Source organism: Marmota marmota, unplaced genomic scaffold (genome assembly GCF_001458135.2).
Source record: "Marmota marmota marmota unplaced genomic scaffold, marMar, whole genome shotgun sequence".
NCBI lineage: Eukaryota > Metazoa > Chordata > Mammalia > Rodentia > Sciuridae > Marmota > Marmota marmota.
Window position 1 is genome coordinate 19,229,538 of NW_026000241.1, and position 16,340 is coordinate 19,245,877.

At 34.4% G+C, this 16,340-nt stretch overlaps 1 protein-coding gene across 40 annotated transcripts in view; it reads left to right on the forward strand.

Moving 5' to 3' along the window:
* Clasp2 (cytoplasmic linker associated protein 2) overlaps window positions 1–16,340 on the forward strand; it is a 191,423-nt gene that overhangs the window by 44,999 nt on the left and 130,084 nt on the right. The window contains exon 1 of one of the 40 annotated variants that reach the window (XM_048794757.1): window positions 2,713–3,412. The exons of the other annotated variants lie outside the window; for them this stretch is intronic. Within the exon in view, the coding sequence (XP_048650714.1) occupies window positions 3,397–3,412 (16 nt within the window). The 5' untranslated portion in view covers window positions 2,713–3,396. Of the gene's footprint in view, window positions 1–2,712; window positions 3,413–16,340 lie in introns of those variants that run through there. 40 annotated transcript variants of the gene reach the window in all.

Sequence of the window (16,340 nt, forward strand, 5' to 3'; positions counted from 1 at the left end):
ATTGTTCTAGGGGATGCACTAAAGTTCTAAAGTTCACAGACACCAGGCACAGTGGTGCACACCTGTAATCCCAGCAGCTCAGGAGGTGGAGGCAGAAGAATCGAGTGTTCAAAGCCAGCCTCGGCAATGGTGAGGTGCTAAGCAATTCAGTGAGACTCTGTCTCTAAATAAAATACAAAATAGGGCTGGGATGTGGCTCAGTGGTAGAGCGCTTGCCCTGGGGTTTGATTCTCAGCACCACATAAAAATAAATAAAGGTCCATTGACAACTAAAAAAATAAAAAGAAAGAAAGAAAGAAAAATTACCTAGGTACAGTAACAAAAAAGTTTATATTTTGCTGATTATTATCTACCCTTGGACTGCTTTTAGAGTAAGTAAAATTTTAATAATGCTGTTGTAGTGTACAATGATGCCATTCTTTTGCCTTTGTGTTGTGTGTGGGTTGAAGATGTATTATAATCCTCTTGCCCTTCATGTTACATGAATGAAGTATGTTTTTATGCCCAGAGTAATTGTTTTACTTCGTTGTTTTTACTAGAAATTGTATAGTGGATAAACTCTCTTAAACCTGTGTGTAGACTCTCAGTGATGATACTAGTGAATCCTTCAAAATTTCACTATAGAATAATAATCTTTTGCTTCTTAAATGGAATGAGACCAAGTTGGAATTTTGGAGAGATTTGGAATTAGCATCCACATCCACAAATCAGTTGTCATTTATTTGATTTTGTGGTTAGGTTAATAAATTGTGTTTAGTTTTATTGGGTAGCACTTACCTGACTTAAATCATTAAATATTAATTAGCCAGGTGTGTGAAGAATATGTTCTGTTTCCGTAGATAATATAGATGATTTTTTACCCCCTAGGAAAGTAGCTTCATATTAGAGAGAGTGGTTAGCTTGGTAATGTAAATGACATTGGAGAAAAAATTTTTTGTTTGAGTATATAGTTAAGGAATAATAAAGCTAGTTAAAAATACAATGTAGTTTTTCTTTTTTTCCTCTAGGTTAAACCAAAACTGTTTCATTGTGTTGCAAAAAGTCAAATGGAGTGAGAATTTGGTGTTATAAACATTGTATCTATCCTAGTTTAAACTTAATTCAGAAATACAAATTGTCTTTAGTGCTACCAGTTCTCACCCTGACTGCCAGCCATTTCTCACTTCTGGTCTGAATAGGTGTTTAAATTCTTCTCCTAAGTTTTGTAACAGTTATATCTATCCATGTCTATAGAAATGCAGAAAAAGCAGGAAAATAAAGAGTTGTTAGAATTCCTTGAACGGAGACTTGTGTTTTCATAATGTCATCATTTGTATATTCCAGACTGTAGTTATAATTTTAAGGCAAAATGTATAATATATCTTATAAAATTTAAGGATTCATTGTTTGAATGTGGTTTATTTTAAAAGCAATGTCATTCTTATATTTAATGAAATTATTTCTGTTACCTTTGGAATGGAAGCATTTTTTTTCCCCTTGATTCATTTCTTTTTGTCTTATCTCTCCATAAACAGAGAGGTTTGAAGTTAGTATCTGGCATTTTTTTTTCTTGGATTCAATATATCAGAGATTATATTGGAGATTATGATCTAAATATACTTGTATTTTATGCAAGTGTGAAAATTAGTCTATAATGCACATTTTTAGGGTAAAGAATATAGTTAAGATGTTTTTCACAGCAGTACATTTCGCCTGGTTTCAGCTGTTTCCACATCATGGAGTTGGTATCCTCAGGTAAACAACTGCAGATTAAAACTATAGTTTGCCTTGCGATGGTTGCCTCTGTACCGAACATAATTGTCAAATCTGTACTTTGAAGTTCTGATTGAATTCTTTGATTTGATTTTCCAAAGCATTAGTTTAACACACTCAAGAAGACTAAGTAAATTTTATCAGAACTTTGAACATATCATTTAATTTGGAAATAGTGATAAATGTACTTTTTTGTTGTAGTTGTTATTGTCTTAAGGATTTTTCAAGCATGACTTTAATTCTCATATTACAAAAGTTAAGTTAGGCAGAGTCCCAAAGTGCAGTAGAATTAGAAGGACCTGGAATTAAAAATAATCAGATTGTGGCTGAAAGGAGGCAACACTCCCCCAGTAAGAAGGAAAAAACTGAAAGTTGGAGAGTCCCTGTGATTATGGCAGGGTCTGGTATCATCATGGAGCTTTCTAGACAATATTCTATACTAACCAAGATGTAATCATCAGCAGTGTTGGCGACTCTAACTGTAAGTATTTTTTTTCACTGTGAAAATAGCTGTGCATAATTCTGATTTGTTTGGTGTGTATATAGGACCTAACACAGTGTGGTTTGTAATCATGGTAAAGTATTTCTAGTTTCTCTGTTTTAAATAGTTGCTAGAAAGGGAATTAATTGCTTCTAAAGACTTAATAATATAAATCATGGACCTTAGACTTTTAAATTACCTTGATACTTGGTTTATATGAGTCAATAAGGTAACTTCCAGTTTCGTTTTGTTTATTTTTATAAACAAAATAAACAGGTGCCGATCATTTGGTGAAAAGCAAAGCAACTCTTTTTTTAGGCTGATTTAAAAGCATATCTGTCTGGGACCATGAACCCCAGGGCCTTCTTAGAGCTTGATAACATCCTGATGGTTGTGCAGCTTGGATAGAGGGTGCTCTGCGTCCCTGCAGCTGCGCACTGGCTAGGTTCTGTTTCTACCAGAAGCAAGCTTTGTTTCCTGTGGCCCTGCTGTCCCCACACAGAGCAGCCTTTGATGGGCTGCCTTTGACGTGATTTGTTTACGGCAGCCAGAAATGCTTCCTGCATAATGAAAGCAGTTAATCATGGAAACTGGGCTATTCCTGTTTGTGTACTTCTAGCAGTCTTCTGTTGTAAATATTAAAAGGTAATGACAAAGGGATGAAAACCTTTTTAAAAAGGCACAAATCAGTTAATCCATTCGATCATGTGATTGCTACTGATTACATGGGTATCTTTAGGGAAGCAGAAAATGATTGCTGAACACATGCCTTGTGTTTTGATGATTGCATTAAAAGTCCCCTAGTGGGATGGCATTTACTGACTCCCAGAGCTTTTCTTAGATTAAATTTCAGGCAGCCAGTACAAGGAGAAACATCACCACCTGTATCTAACAGCATATGTACAGTTAAAGAATAATCTTGATCAAGCCCTGCTAGGCTCTGCTAAATAAACGAAGGTTTTCAGCAAGACCCCAGACTTTTATTTTGAAGTGGAGTAGCAGCTGTTGGCTATTGCGGTGCAGAGCTGCAGCGCAGCCTGGGTCACACAGTGCTCGGGGTGTCTGCAGGCTGCAGGCCGAGCCCAGTGGCGCAGGCACTGAGCTACACTTATTTGCTGTGCTGTTTGACCTCTTGGTTTGAGAGAGCTCCCTGGACCATCTGAATGGCTATGGGAGATGGTGAGTAAGATTTATTTTTCCTCTTTTGCTGTGTTATACACTTCCTTTTAAGGTGCCGATCATTTGCTATTAAGAAACGTATTTCTCCCTAAAGAATGAAGGACATTTCTGTGTTTGTGTATGTGTGTGTGTACGCTCATGTATACATTTATGCATGTGTGTGCTTGTCATTTGGTATCTTTTTTCACTTGATGTGTCTGTATGGGATCTTGCAAACATAAGGTGACAAATTTAGCTTGCAATCTAAGCAAGCCTTCAGTCTTTGGTATTGGATATGAAGGGATATTGGAAGAAACGTGGAATGTATGCAAAAGCTTTTGAAGGGAGAACATGGCCTTTGGAAGAATGACAGATTTTGGCAGGAAGGTTTGATTAGCTAGCTTGGCATCTTTCCTGTTGTATTCGATGCAAGTAGAATTCTGTGCTAATCAAATATTTAAAGAAGCAAAATGGCTTGCCATGGACACTATTTTAATTAGTATGCTTGTGATTTGTCAGTGTATCTAGTAAACAGTTCTTTAGAAAATGGCCTTTTAAGAATTCTCTACAGGATATAATTTGATTAAAATTTTTTCAGTATTTTATTTTGTTAAGGATAGTCATAAAAACAATATTTCTATAGTGCTTTATAGTTTGCAAAAGGACTTTCATGTACTTAAAATATTTTAATTCGGGTACAAATCCAGGAAGTATGCAGAATATTTTGGTATTTCCATTTCACAGATTAGGAAACTGAGACTTGCTGAAGATATGTTGATCCAGACAGAGAAAACAAACTACACAAAATCTAAAGTCCCAAGTGAGCATGTGATATTGTTCTTCATAACACTTAATCCTTGAGCCTATTTCCCCTAGTGTTAAACCTTTTGTTAAGATGCTTAAAGGTATATTTTGTGATCACACCAGTATGTGAGATATGTGCAAAGGTGAATATAAAGTTTCTCAAAAAGTGCTTTGCATGTTTTTTACTAGGCTCTTCAGGAGGACTTGCTTGTATTTGGATGTTTTAACTCTTAACAGTTTCAGCCTTCTTGGGTCTATATTATGACCTCTTTTATCTAAGGAGTTTGTCTGTCTACTTGGAGCCATGCCCATTAGGATGTAAACTTGCCAAAATGATGGTATTGTCATTTAAACTATTATGCATATTCAAATGGAAATATAGTAAATTTGGTTTTGCACATTGTTGTGATTTATTCCAAAAATTTATTTCAAGAATTTATGTAACTTTTTATATGACCTTATGGAAATAAATAAGAATGTAATTTTACTGCTGATTTTTCAGGCAAAAGACATCAAATTAAGTTCTTATATATTTAAGAATATTGCAAAATTTCTTCCCTTTAAAAAAACACAAACAAACCTTAATTTGCAGGCATCTTTAAACGTTGTATTTGGTTTGGACCAGGTCCACATTTCATTTTCTTAAACATTTTGGGTTCATTGGGTAGTAATGTAGATCTTAATTTTTCTCTTTTCAAATAACAAATAAATACATTCAGACAGTTTAGAAATGTATTGATTTTTTTTTTTTAAACCAGAGTAACAATCACAAAGCTTAGAGGGTAACCTTTCAAATAATTTTCTTCTTTAAAATAGAAATACTTTTGTTAGTATATTTATATAAATATTTAAAAATCAAAACAGTAAATATGTATGGATAGAAATAGGCCATGGGGTTTATAGCTCTTAATAGTTTGATATATACTCCTCTGTATATTAGTTTCTCTCACATGTGATGTACATATACCATACCAGAATCATGTGAACATATGTATCAAGTAGATTACACTATTCTTAACTTTTGTGACTTCTTATTTTTAAATTGTAATTATGAACTTATTATGAAATATCATCTCCTTTTTAAAATTCAGATAATGATGATAAAACAAAAATCCCTCAGAACCACCTCCAAGCTCCAAGCCTGGGTATAAGCAGAGATAAAAGTCTTTATTTCTATGGAGTGTGTTTTTTTTAATAGCTTTTTTTTGTGGGGGGGGCTGGGAATTGAACCTAGGGGCGCTTAGCCACTGAGTCAAGTCCTCAGCCCTTTTTATTTTGAGTCAGGTTGTCCCTAAGTTGCTTAGGACCTTGCTAAGATGCTGAGACTGGCCTTGAACTTGTGATCTTTCTGCTTCAGGCATGCCCACCATACCCAGCTTTTTCATAGCTTTTTATTGTGCCTTAATTTGCACATTAAGTATCAAAATTAATGGTTTTGTTTTGACTGTGTTTAAATAACATGATATTCTGAATACCTTTTTTTTTTTTAACCATTTCCCATGTCAACTCAGTATGGCATGGAGATTTTTTTAAATGCCATTATGTGTTACTCTTCCTCATTTGTTTTAACTGTTGCATAGTACTCCATAGTAATAGTGTATCATAATCAGTTAATCTTTTATGGAAGTTCTGATTATTTACCATATATAATTCATGTAGATGATTTTGAAGTAAACAGTTCTGTATAAACCATATGTATTTGTATGCGTACACATGTGTGTACATCTTAAAATAGCTTGAAAGTGGCATATCTGTGTCAAAGTTTTTATTTTATTTTATTTATTTATTTTTTATTTTTTTTTTTTTAATTTTTTATTGTGGGTAAAGTTTTTATTTTAATTTGTGTTAACTATAATCATTTGCTCCAAAAGAGGTTTTGTCAAAATTCCCATCAGTAGTGCCTATTATTCCTATATTCTTCTCAGTTCTTATTAATCTTTTAAAAATTTGCTAAAGTGATTTGTGCAAAATATCTCACCCTTTATAAATCACCTCTGCTTTCTGATAAGGTTGGTTGTCTTCATATGTTTATTTATATTTCTTTTCTTTAGATTCCCTTTTGGTATCCTTAATTTTTTGGTTCTTAGACTTCTTTTGTGATTTATAATTGCTTTTTATGTATTACAGTTTGTGATCTTGTGATCTGTTATCTATTGAATATGTCATATAGGTTTAACTCCAAGGTTATGTAAAAGATTTGATTAGCAGTTTTTTTCTTGTTAAAAATATTTATGAAGCACTTATGATCTCTATCACTTAGAAAAGTTGTTGATTAGCTTTTGGGCACTTTTCGGTTTAGTTGTCTCCATCCTTACTCAAGGGTATACAACAAAACAGTTACTTGATTGTGTATAGCTCTGGGCAGTCAAAGCAGATAGAGTTAAAAACCTGTAGGATTATTATGTGATGCTGAGCCCTGCAATCTGCCTCAAAAGCATGAAAGAGGAATTTGGCCTTTTGTTGCTGCTACAGAATGGCTGGAAAGAAATAAGGTTTTGTTGTAAACAGACTGTTTCCAAACTTAACATTTCAATACAATCTATTATTCCAAAAATTAGTCTTTTAAAATATATGCAAGTTATGGAATAAACATGGCTTTCTAGAGGCCAACCTTTTGTGGGATCCCCTGGCTTCCAGGACTGCTGCAAACTGACATAAAACTTGGTTTAAAGGGTATAGAACCATAGCAAAGAAATTAATGCTGAATAGATCTTTCTTCTTTTGTTCTCTTATATATTCTTTGTAATACATTAGGATTAGGTAATTTAAATTACAGGAAAACACAAATAAAAGGCCAAACTTCTTTTTTTGGTAGTACTAGGAAGGATCCTAGGGCCTCACACATAATAGGTAAGCATTCTACCACTGAGAGCACATACCCAGTCTTCAAGGCTTTTCAAACCTTTTTTTTTGGGGGGGAGGGTTTGTTTGCTTTTTAAAGTACCAATGATAGGGGTAAAAAGAGTCTATAAGGAGAAAAAGTAAATTACAAGAGGCAAAAGATTGGGCATTAGTAGCAATATAGGGCAATAAATAGTCAGTGACTAAAATAAATCTACATTATAGTAGCCCCCTGCTGTAGCCATTGAAAGCCTTTACCATCCAACATAAGATTTAATCTGTATTAAGGGCATCTAGTCCCATATGCTGTACCTTTAAATAAATAAATAATAATCTTCTTGAGGCAGTCTTATTTACCCATTGGGTACAAAATATTGGGCACCAGTAGCATCATACTTCAAATCTGATGTTGCTAATGATCTTGAATCTCTAAGAAGGTATTTACATCTTTTCTTTGTACTTGTAGAGTGGTACAGTTGATTTTTTTTTTTCCTTGATCATACTGAGGATTGAATCCAGGGTTGCTCTACCACTAAACTATATCCCCAGTCCTTTTTATTTTTGAGGCAGGGTCTTGCTAAATTGCCCAGCTGGCCTTGAATTTGTAATCCCCCTGCCTCAACCTCCCTAGTAGCTGGAATTAAAGTTATATACCACCAGAGTGCCTGACTTCAGTTGATGATTTTTTCTCTCCCTTTTTTTCCCATTTAAATATTTATTTATTTATTTGTTTGTTCGTTCTAATTAGTTGTACATGATAGCAGAATGCATTTCAATTCATAGTACACAAATGTAGCATAATTTTTCATTTCTCTGGTTTTACATGAAGTAGAGTTACCCATTCGTGTCATCATACATGTACCTAGGGTTAGTTGATGATTTTAACGGATGTTATAATCATATTATAACTGTGTTGAAGGTTTAGGTACCTTAGGTGAATAGATTTTATAAAGTTTCTAAATAAACCTTATTATGAGTCTCATTTATTAATCAGTTTGATATAATTGTTATCATGCATGCTATTGATTAATTTTATTAATACTAGATGATAGTGTAAATTGTGATTGTCTGTTTACTGCTTTGAACTGTTGAAAGTTTTGAATTTTTAAAGCAGGTCTTTTTAAAGATAAAAATCTTTATCTATGTGAGTGTGTGTGTATTTTTTTGTACCAGAGGTACTTAACCATGGAACAGTATTCCCAGTTATTCTTATTTCTGATTTTGAAACAGGGTCTCGCTAAGTTGCTAGGGCTGGCCTCCAACTTGAAGTCCTCCTGTCTTAGTCTCCTGAGTCACTGGGATTACAGGTGTGCGCCACCGCACCTGGCTTTGGGGAAAAAAAATATTGTTGTTGTTGTAAATTGTTTACTTTTATGCAGCACTAAGGATTGAACCCGGTCCCTCACACGTGCTAGGTATGCACTCTGCCACCGAGCTAATCTGGCCCCAGCCCCTCAAATATATTTTTAATTAGACAGTTATATCTACCTAGATATTTTGAGTGACTTTGTCAAATTTATTGGCCTCTATATTAAACTTTGTATGGAGTCAACTTTATTTTTTGTAAATAATTGCTAAGAATAGTGTCTTCATATGAATGCTAAAATTTAACTGTTATCTTTTGAAGCACTTGAATTTTCAATTTTTAATAATTCTACTGAAAGTTTTATTTTCATTTAAATTGACATTTTAAATTTTTGCTACTTGATTCTTATTTCTGATGGCTGATGATTTTCTTTAGTTCTGGGAAAATTTCTCCTATCATTTTTTTATATATTTTCTTCCTTTATTAGCTTTAATCTCCTCTTTTTAAATTTTAATTTATTTGTTTTTTAGCTTTTGGTGGACACAACATCTTTATTTTATTTGTATGTGGTGTGAGGATCCAACCCAGCGCCCCTGCATGACAGGCAAGCGTGTTACCGCTTGAGCCACATCCCCAGCCCAGTCTCCTCTTTTTTTTTCTTTCAGTTTTAGATGGACACAATACCTTTAATTAATTAATTTTTTTTTATGTGGTGCTGAGAATCAAACCCAGTACCTCACACGTGCCAGGCAAGCTCTCTGCCACTGAGCCACAAAACCAGCCCCAGCTTTAGTCTCTTCTTAGAGAGTAGGTATTAGTCACACATTTGACTTCTGGGGTTGATTCACAGTGACTTTTATGCTTTGTCTTCTCTCTCAAGTTTCTTCCTCTTTCTCTTTTAATCCATATTCTGAGAGATATCCTTTACTTTGTCATCCAAACCGTCTGTTAACTTTTAACTTTGGCAAACAAAAGTTTAAATGGTTCTAAGGACTTTCTCTTTCCATTTCTGGTGGTTTCATTTTTTCAAAATTATGGATATGTATGTGTGTGCACACAAACATGTTTACACCAGTGTGCATGTGCACACTTGTATATTGAGCTCCCTGCGTTGGGGACAGGGAAGAACTTAACAATGAAATCTTTTCATAGATAATTTAAAATTAATTAATTTTCATTTTTTAAATACATGACAGTGGAATGCATTACAATTCTTATTAGACAAATAGAGCATTTTCATAGATTTTTAGTTACTCCTTGTATTCATCTCTGTACTCCTGGCTTAAAAATGGTGACTTCTGTATCATTCTGCAAGATAGATCAGGCAGTTTCTTGGAATTATAAATTGTAGCTTTAATGTGTTATTTCTTTTCTTTTTTTTCTTTGTCTTTGTTTTTTTAGTTGTTGATGGACCATTATTTTATTTATTGGTGGTGCTGAGAATCGAACCCAGTGCCTCACACATGCTAGGCAAATGCTCTGCCACTGAGTCACAATCTCAGCCCTTGATGTGCTATTTCTTAGTAGCCTTTAATTTTTTAAAAATTTGCATCTTTTGAGATTTTATTGCCATCTTTTAGGTTCTGTTTTCACATATCTCTGGCCCCATCTCACTTTCTTAACTCTTATGATGTTGTTATATTATTGGGGTTCCATTGTAGGGTTTTAAGCAGGGAGCAAAGTAGTACAAATTATTATTATTACCAAAAAATTTCAAACATACCCTGGAACAGATAATATTGTAATGAGCATTTATTACCACTTGTCATTCAACTTGACGAAATCATCACTACATAACCAATCTTTATCTGTCTGTATTCTTATTCCATCTTTACCCCAGCTCCATTGTCTTGCTGGACTGAGGTTTGTACATGTGTATACTTGTGCATATGTACTCATTTACATGTATAAAATGAAAGTATCTTTTAAAAATACAATCACAATATCTTTATCACATCTATAAAACCCCTTAGGATCAAATAGTTGGTGTTCGTTTTTCACTTTCATGAATATCTTTTAATAATTTGTTCACATTGGGACTCCAACAGGGCTCACTATTATAGTTGGTTGATGTATCTATTAAGGATCTGTTCATCCAAAGCATTTATCTCTCTTTTTTCTACTCTTGCCTTTTATTTGTTGAAGAGAAAAATATCTGTTAGATAAATTTTTTTCATGCACTAGATTTTGTTGATTGCATCACCATGCTGCTTTTCACCCTTTAAAAAATGTTATATATCCTCTATATTTCCTGAAAACTGAAAATTCTTTTATTTATATATATATATATATATATATATATATATACACACAAAATACCTTTATTTTATTTATTTTTATGTGGTGCTGAGGATTGAACCCAGTGCCTCACACATGCTAGGCAAGTGCTCTGCCACTGAGCTACAACCCCAACCCGTGAAAATTCTAATGATTTGATCAAATCAGTTCTGATTTTGAAGTTGTATTTTGNTATTCAACTTAAAATTTCTATTAGTTTTTTTTGTTTGTTCTTACATTTTATTTTATGTTCTATATGTTTTTGCAGTACTGGGTATTGAACCCAGTGCCTCACACATGCTAGGCAAGTGCTCTGCCACTGAGCTACAACCCCAACCCGTGAAAATTCTAATGATTTGATCAAATCAGTTCTGATTTTGAAGTTGTATTTTGTTGATACAAATTTTTCATAGGTGGTATTTTGTGTGATAGTTTGGATATTTTTCAGAGGTATACAAAGTCTTAATTGTCTTTCTTTGTAATGTTAATATTGAACAATGGATTTAGTTATCAGCCTAATTTATCCTTTATAAAGTTCCCCCTCAGTCTTTCAATTTATGGTTTGTTTTAGCAGCCATTGATCCAGATTGCTTTTTTTTTTTTTTTTAGAAGATTGCATTGTCTACTTTGTGATTTGGAAGGAGGTTGAGAATGAAGCAAGGAAGCCAGTTAAGAGGTGGTTGTGGTAATGTAGGCAGAGATAGTACTGGTCTGGTTGTACATTATGAGTTGCAGCGGAGGTAAAGAGAAATAAGTGCATTTACAATATAACTTGGGGGCTGGGATTGTAGCTCAGTGGTAGAGCATTTGCCTGGCATGTGTGAGGCACTGGATTAGATCCTCAGCAACACAGAAAAAATAAATAAGATTCAAGGTATTGTGTCCATCTACAACGAAAAAAAGTTTTAAAGATATAACTGAAAGGGCTGCAGATATAGCTCAGTTGGTAGAATGCTTGCCTTTGCATGCACAAGGCCCTGGGTTCAATCCTCAGCACCACAAACAACAACAAAAAGATATAACTTAGAGTTATTACATAAAAATTGTTGGTAAAATAAAAATTATCTGTATAGGACAGAAGAAAAATTAAGATGCAGTCAGTTCTTACATTGTAAACTTGAACAGCTGAGATACATGGTTTTATTTATCATATTGGGATGAGGGAAGATTTAGGGGAAGGATAGGTTTGAAGGTGGTGTTAGTGTTGTTACCTATGTTAAGTTAGAGATGTCTTCAAGATTCCCATAGGTGAGACATCAAAGGCAGTTGAATATATAGATCTGAACTAGGCTGGAGATGAACAGTTGAGAGTTGTCAGCCTTTAGATGATATTTAAAACTGTAGAGAATGGATGAGAGACTACTGAGAAAAGGTGTAGTCTGGAGAGGAGGATGTTCAACTTGTAGTAGTTGGGTAAAGGAGAAAGAGCTGACAGAAGAGACTGAGCTACAGTTGCCTATGAAGTGAGAGGAAACCCAATGGAAGTTACCTGTTGTAAAAGCTTGGGATAGGGAGTGTAAATAATTAAAATTTGATTATCTGATAATCAGTAGTACAGTAGTTTGTAGAAATTATTGTTTCCTATTCTCAGGAATTAGCTGTTACATATGAACATGGTCATTGCTGGATTTAAAAAAAAAATGTGTAAAACAGCTCAGAAATCCATAGTCCTGTTGCTCATTGTTTTAATTAGAATAAGGAAGGATACAGTTTCAAGAGAAAAGAGGAACTTCATTGTAAGAAACTAGTTAATATGAAATGGAATGTATTTTGTGACTAAAAATCCACAGTATTGAGTGTGGTTCTTAACTAGTTGTTTCACTGAAGAAAATCCATACAAAATGAAATCCATACAGATGAGATGTGAAGTTTTGGCTTGTTTTTTTGTTGCCATGTAAGATGGAACTTTTTTCATCTGTTGAATGAGTCTTAAAAGCAGAAGTTTAGGGTTTTTTAGTGTATGTACCTCTAAAACTGAAGTGGAAAATTTAAAAAGTCATTTGACTGTATGGCTTTCCTTTAGTGAGAAAAAAGAGAAAAAAAGTGATAGAACTTAATTAAAATAATCTGAATTCACACATTCTTGCCTGAAACCTTAGGGACCAATTGTGTTTTAGAATCCAGAATATTTCTGATTATAGAAAAGTAATATGGTCATATTCCATATACTATGTAACAACTCCTACTGCGCTTGGGACACCAACCTATAATTAATAAGTATGTTAATATTTTTGCAGTTAAATATGTGCAGATTAAAATAAGTAGACAACAAATAGCCCCATGCTATTTCATATTATGATTTGCCATAAACCGAGTTAGGTCAGTTCAGATTTTTTTTTTAAGTATTTTTTTAGTTGTTGATAGACCTTTATTTTATTTATTTATATGTGATGCTGAGAATCGAACCCAGTGCCTCACACATGCCAGGCAAGTGTGCTACCGCTGAGCCCTAGCCCCAGCCCAGTTCAGATTTTTGCTACCAACTGAGTTTAAAAGACAAAAGAAAAATGGATTTTCTTTACTTTTTACCTTAAGCATGCATACATGGGACAGTGGAATGGTTTCCAAGTGTTATTTGAAGGTGACAAAAGGCAAAGCCTGATCTTTTTTTCTTTGTCTTTTTTTCTCCCTGTCACTCCCCTTCTCCTTTCTCCTACTGCTTTCTAAGTCTTCCAGTCTCCTCCACTGTTTCCATCTCTTTCCCTCTTTCTTTTTCCTGCATATACATGTCTTCCTCCTCTGTTTGCATCTCTTCCACTTCCTACACTTTTTTTTTCTTTTGTTGACAACGAGCAGTTCATTTTTATTATTTTGCATGGCATTTAGGGCCCAAAAGATCCTGTATCAGCTTACTTCTCCAGACCCGACACCCACTAAACTATTCATTTCTCTATGAATTCTTCTTACCTGTTGGCTCAATGTCCTCCCCACTTCCCTCTTTTCTCCTCCCCTTCCATCTTATTGATACTTCAAGGAGTTTATTGTGATCTTTTTAAAAAATAATTTTAGTTGTCAGTGGATCTTCATTTATTTTATGTGGTGCTGAGGATCAAACCCAGTGCCTCACACGTGCTAGGCAAGCCCTCTACCACTGAGCCACAACCCCAGCCCCATTATTGTGATCTTTAAAGAAAAAAAAAAAAACTTTAAAAATTATTTCATTATAAGATATTTTAAACATACCAAAGAATTATGGAAAATATTTCCATAAATTCATTACCTAGATTTGATAGGTATTACTTAAGATTTTTTAAGAAAACTTATTGCTGTACTCCATCTTACTCCCCATTCTTTGTTTCTGAATAATAAAGTACAAAATAGAAGTATATCTATTTTATTAATGCATCTAAATATAATAAAAACTTATAAAGAGCTTCTTTTGATTTTTTTTTTTTTTAATGTGTAGATGGACACAACACAATGCCTTTATTTTTATGTGGTGCTGAGGATCGAACCAGGTTCCGCCTGTGCTAGGCGGGGTCCCTCCCGTGCTTGGCAAGCTCTCTACCGCTGAGCCACAATCCCAGCCCCTTAAAAAATTTTTTAGTTGTAGATGGACACAATACCTTTATTTTATTTTTTATTTTTATGTGGTGCTGAGGATTGAACCCATCGCCTCACATGTGCGAGGCAAGCACTCTTCTGCTGAGTCACAATCCCAGCCCTAAAGAGCTTTTTACTAGGTTACAAAAAATTAATTCAAAGTTTGGGAAACCGTACTCAAGGATCCAGAAGAGGTATTCTTCTACTATTCTTCCTTAGCCTCCCCTTTCCCTTCAGTTCCTATTCTCCATTTTTTCCTCCATGTACTCATTCTCTTTTTCTATCTCTTCCACCTCCTCCATTTCTGCTTCTTCTGTTTCTATCATCTGCTCCTCCTCATATTCCTTCTCCATCTCTATCCATTTCTCTCATTCTCCATCTTGTCTCCTCCTTTTCCATCTTTATCATGTAAATACCACCCCAGCCTATTCACTTTATTAGTTTCTATCCTTAGAAATGTGCTTATGCTTTTAATGTGCTTATCTTTTTTTTAATTTTTAGTTATAGATTAACATAATACCTTTATTTATTTATTTTTATGTGGTGCTGAGGATTAAGTGCAGTGCCTCATATGTTCTATGCCAGCTTTCTACCACTGAGCCACAATCCTAGCCCTAAAGTGTGCTTATCTTGTTCTACTTTTGCACTGAACCATAGTATTCTTTTTTTTGAAACATTGTAATAAGAATGCAAGTCATCAAGGGAGTCATAATTTACAGTTTGCTTTTGTTGTGTGATCCTTCAGTAGCTAGTAGAGCATCTACTAATATATATCCTAGATGGTGTCTTCTGATTTATCTTCCTATTTATTAATGATTCCTTAAGCTATATCTAATCAGCTGTTATGCCTTCCCAGATAAATTTAAGTTTCATTTACTATATTCCCAGTAAGCAAGTCTAGGTATTTTGTTAGTCTGAGTTTGATAACAGACACTTAAGATTTTATATAGGTCTATTCCTAATATCTGTTTCCTTCTAAATGTTCATTGTGTCATATTTCCTTTGTGCCTGGTGACCTATAGAAAGTTGTGGTAATAATTTGAGACCAGAAACCCTCTTTTGTGGAAATTTTGCTTTTGCTTTGACTCTTGCTTGGAAATACTACCAGTCTGAGCTCAAGAGTTCAAGAACTTGAGTGTCTGGATTGCCTAAGCATTTGTTTTTTATTCATTTCCCTGCTGCTGTCTTTTGAGAGAAGTTTGAAAAGAAGACTATAGGAAAATAAAGGCTTTCTTATGTTTCACTTTAACTTTGAGAGTAGAGTCATGTGGTGTACCAGCTTTTGACTCTGCATCTTATGTGGGTTTTGATTTCTGTTCCCTTTTCCCCACATAGCCTTCAAAATAGAAGTTTTAATGTACTAGGTTTATCCTTGTATTTCTTAACTATCTTATCAAACATAGTTGCTTTTAACTTTTGTTTTTTCATTGTCAATGGGCCTTTAATTTATTTATTTACATGCAGTTCTGAGAATTGAACTCAGTGCCTCACACATACCAGGCAAGCACTGTACCGCTGAGCCACAACCCCAGCCCCAATTATTGCTTTTAAGGTTCTTAAAGTTATGTATCTTATCCAGTGTGATGTGCTGTTCTAGGCATTATTCCACATAGGGAAGATATAGCACTAGGCAAAATACACAAATGATCCCACCCTCTTAGATTATATATTTTAGTGGGGAAAGAAATGCAAATAAAATTAATGAAATATGTAGATAGTAAATGCTGGGTAAACTAAATGAAGCAGAGAAGCAGAGGTAGATCAGAGTATCAAGGTGTTGGAAGGTGACAGATGAATAAAGACATGAATATGGTGAGTGAATAGTGTGGATTGGGAAACAGGGATATATAGAAAGAGCATTCTAAGCAGAAGAAACAAGCCAAAAGGCCCTGACCTGATGTGGGTACCAGCAAAGAAACTAGTAGGGTTGAATGGGAGGGAGCAAATAGGAGATGAGGTTGGAGAGAGAAAGTAGGTGATGAGGTTGGAGAGACTTATGTGATATCTAAGATTTTAGAGTCCTGATAGGCCTTTTAATGGAGTCATCAGAGAATTTTGAGTGCAATATGATGTGACTTTGTTCAAATCAGAATGCTGTGCCAGAAAAAAACTCTTGGAGACAAAGGTGAGAATCAGGAAAAAGAGTTGATTGTGACAATTATCCATGGATTGTTATAG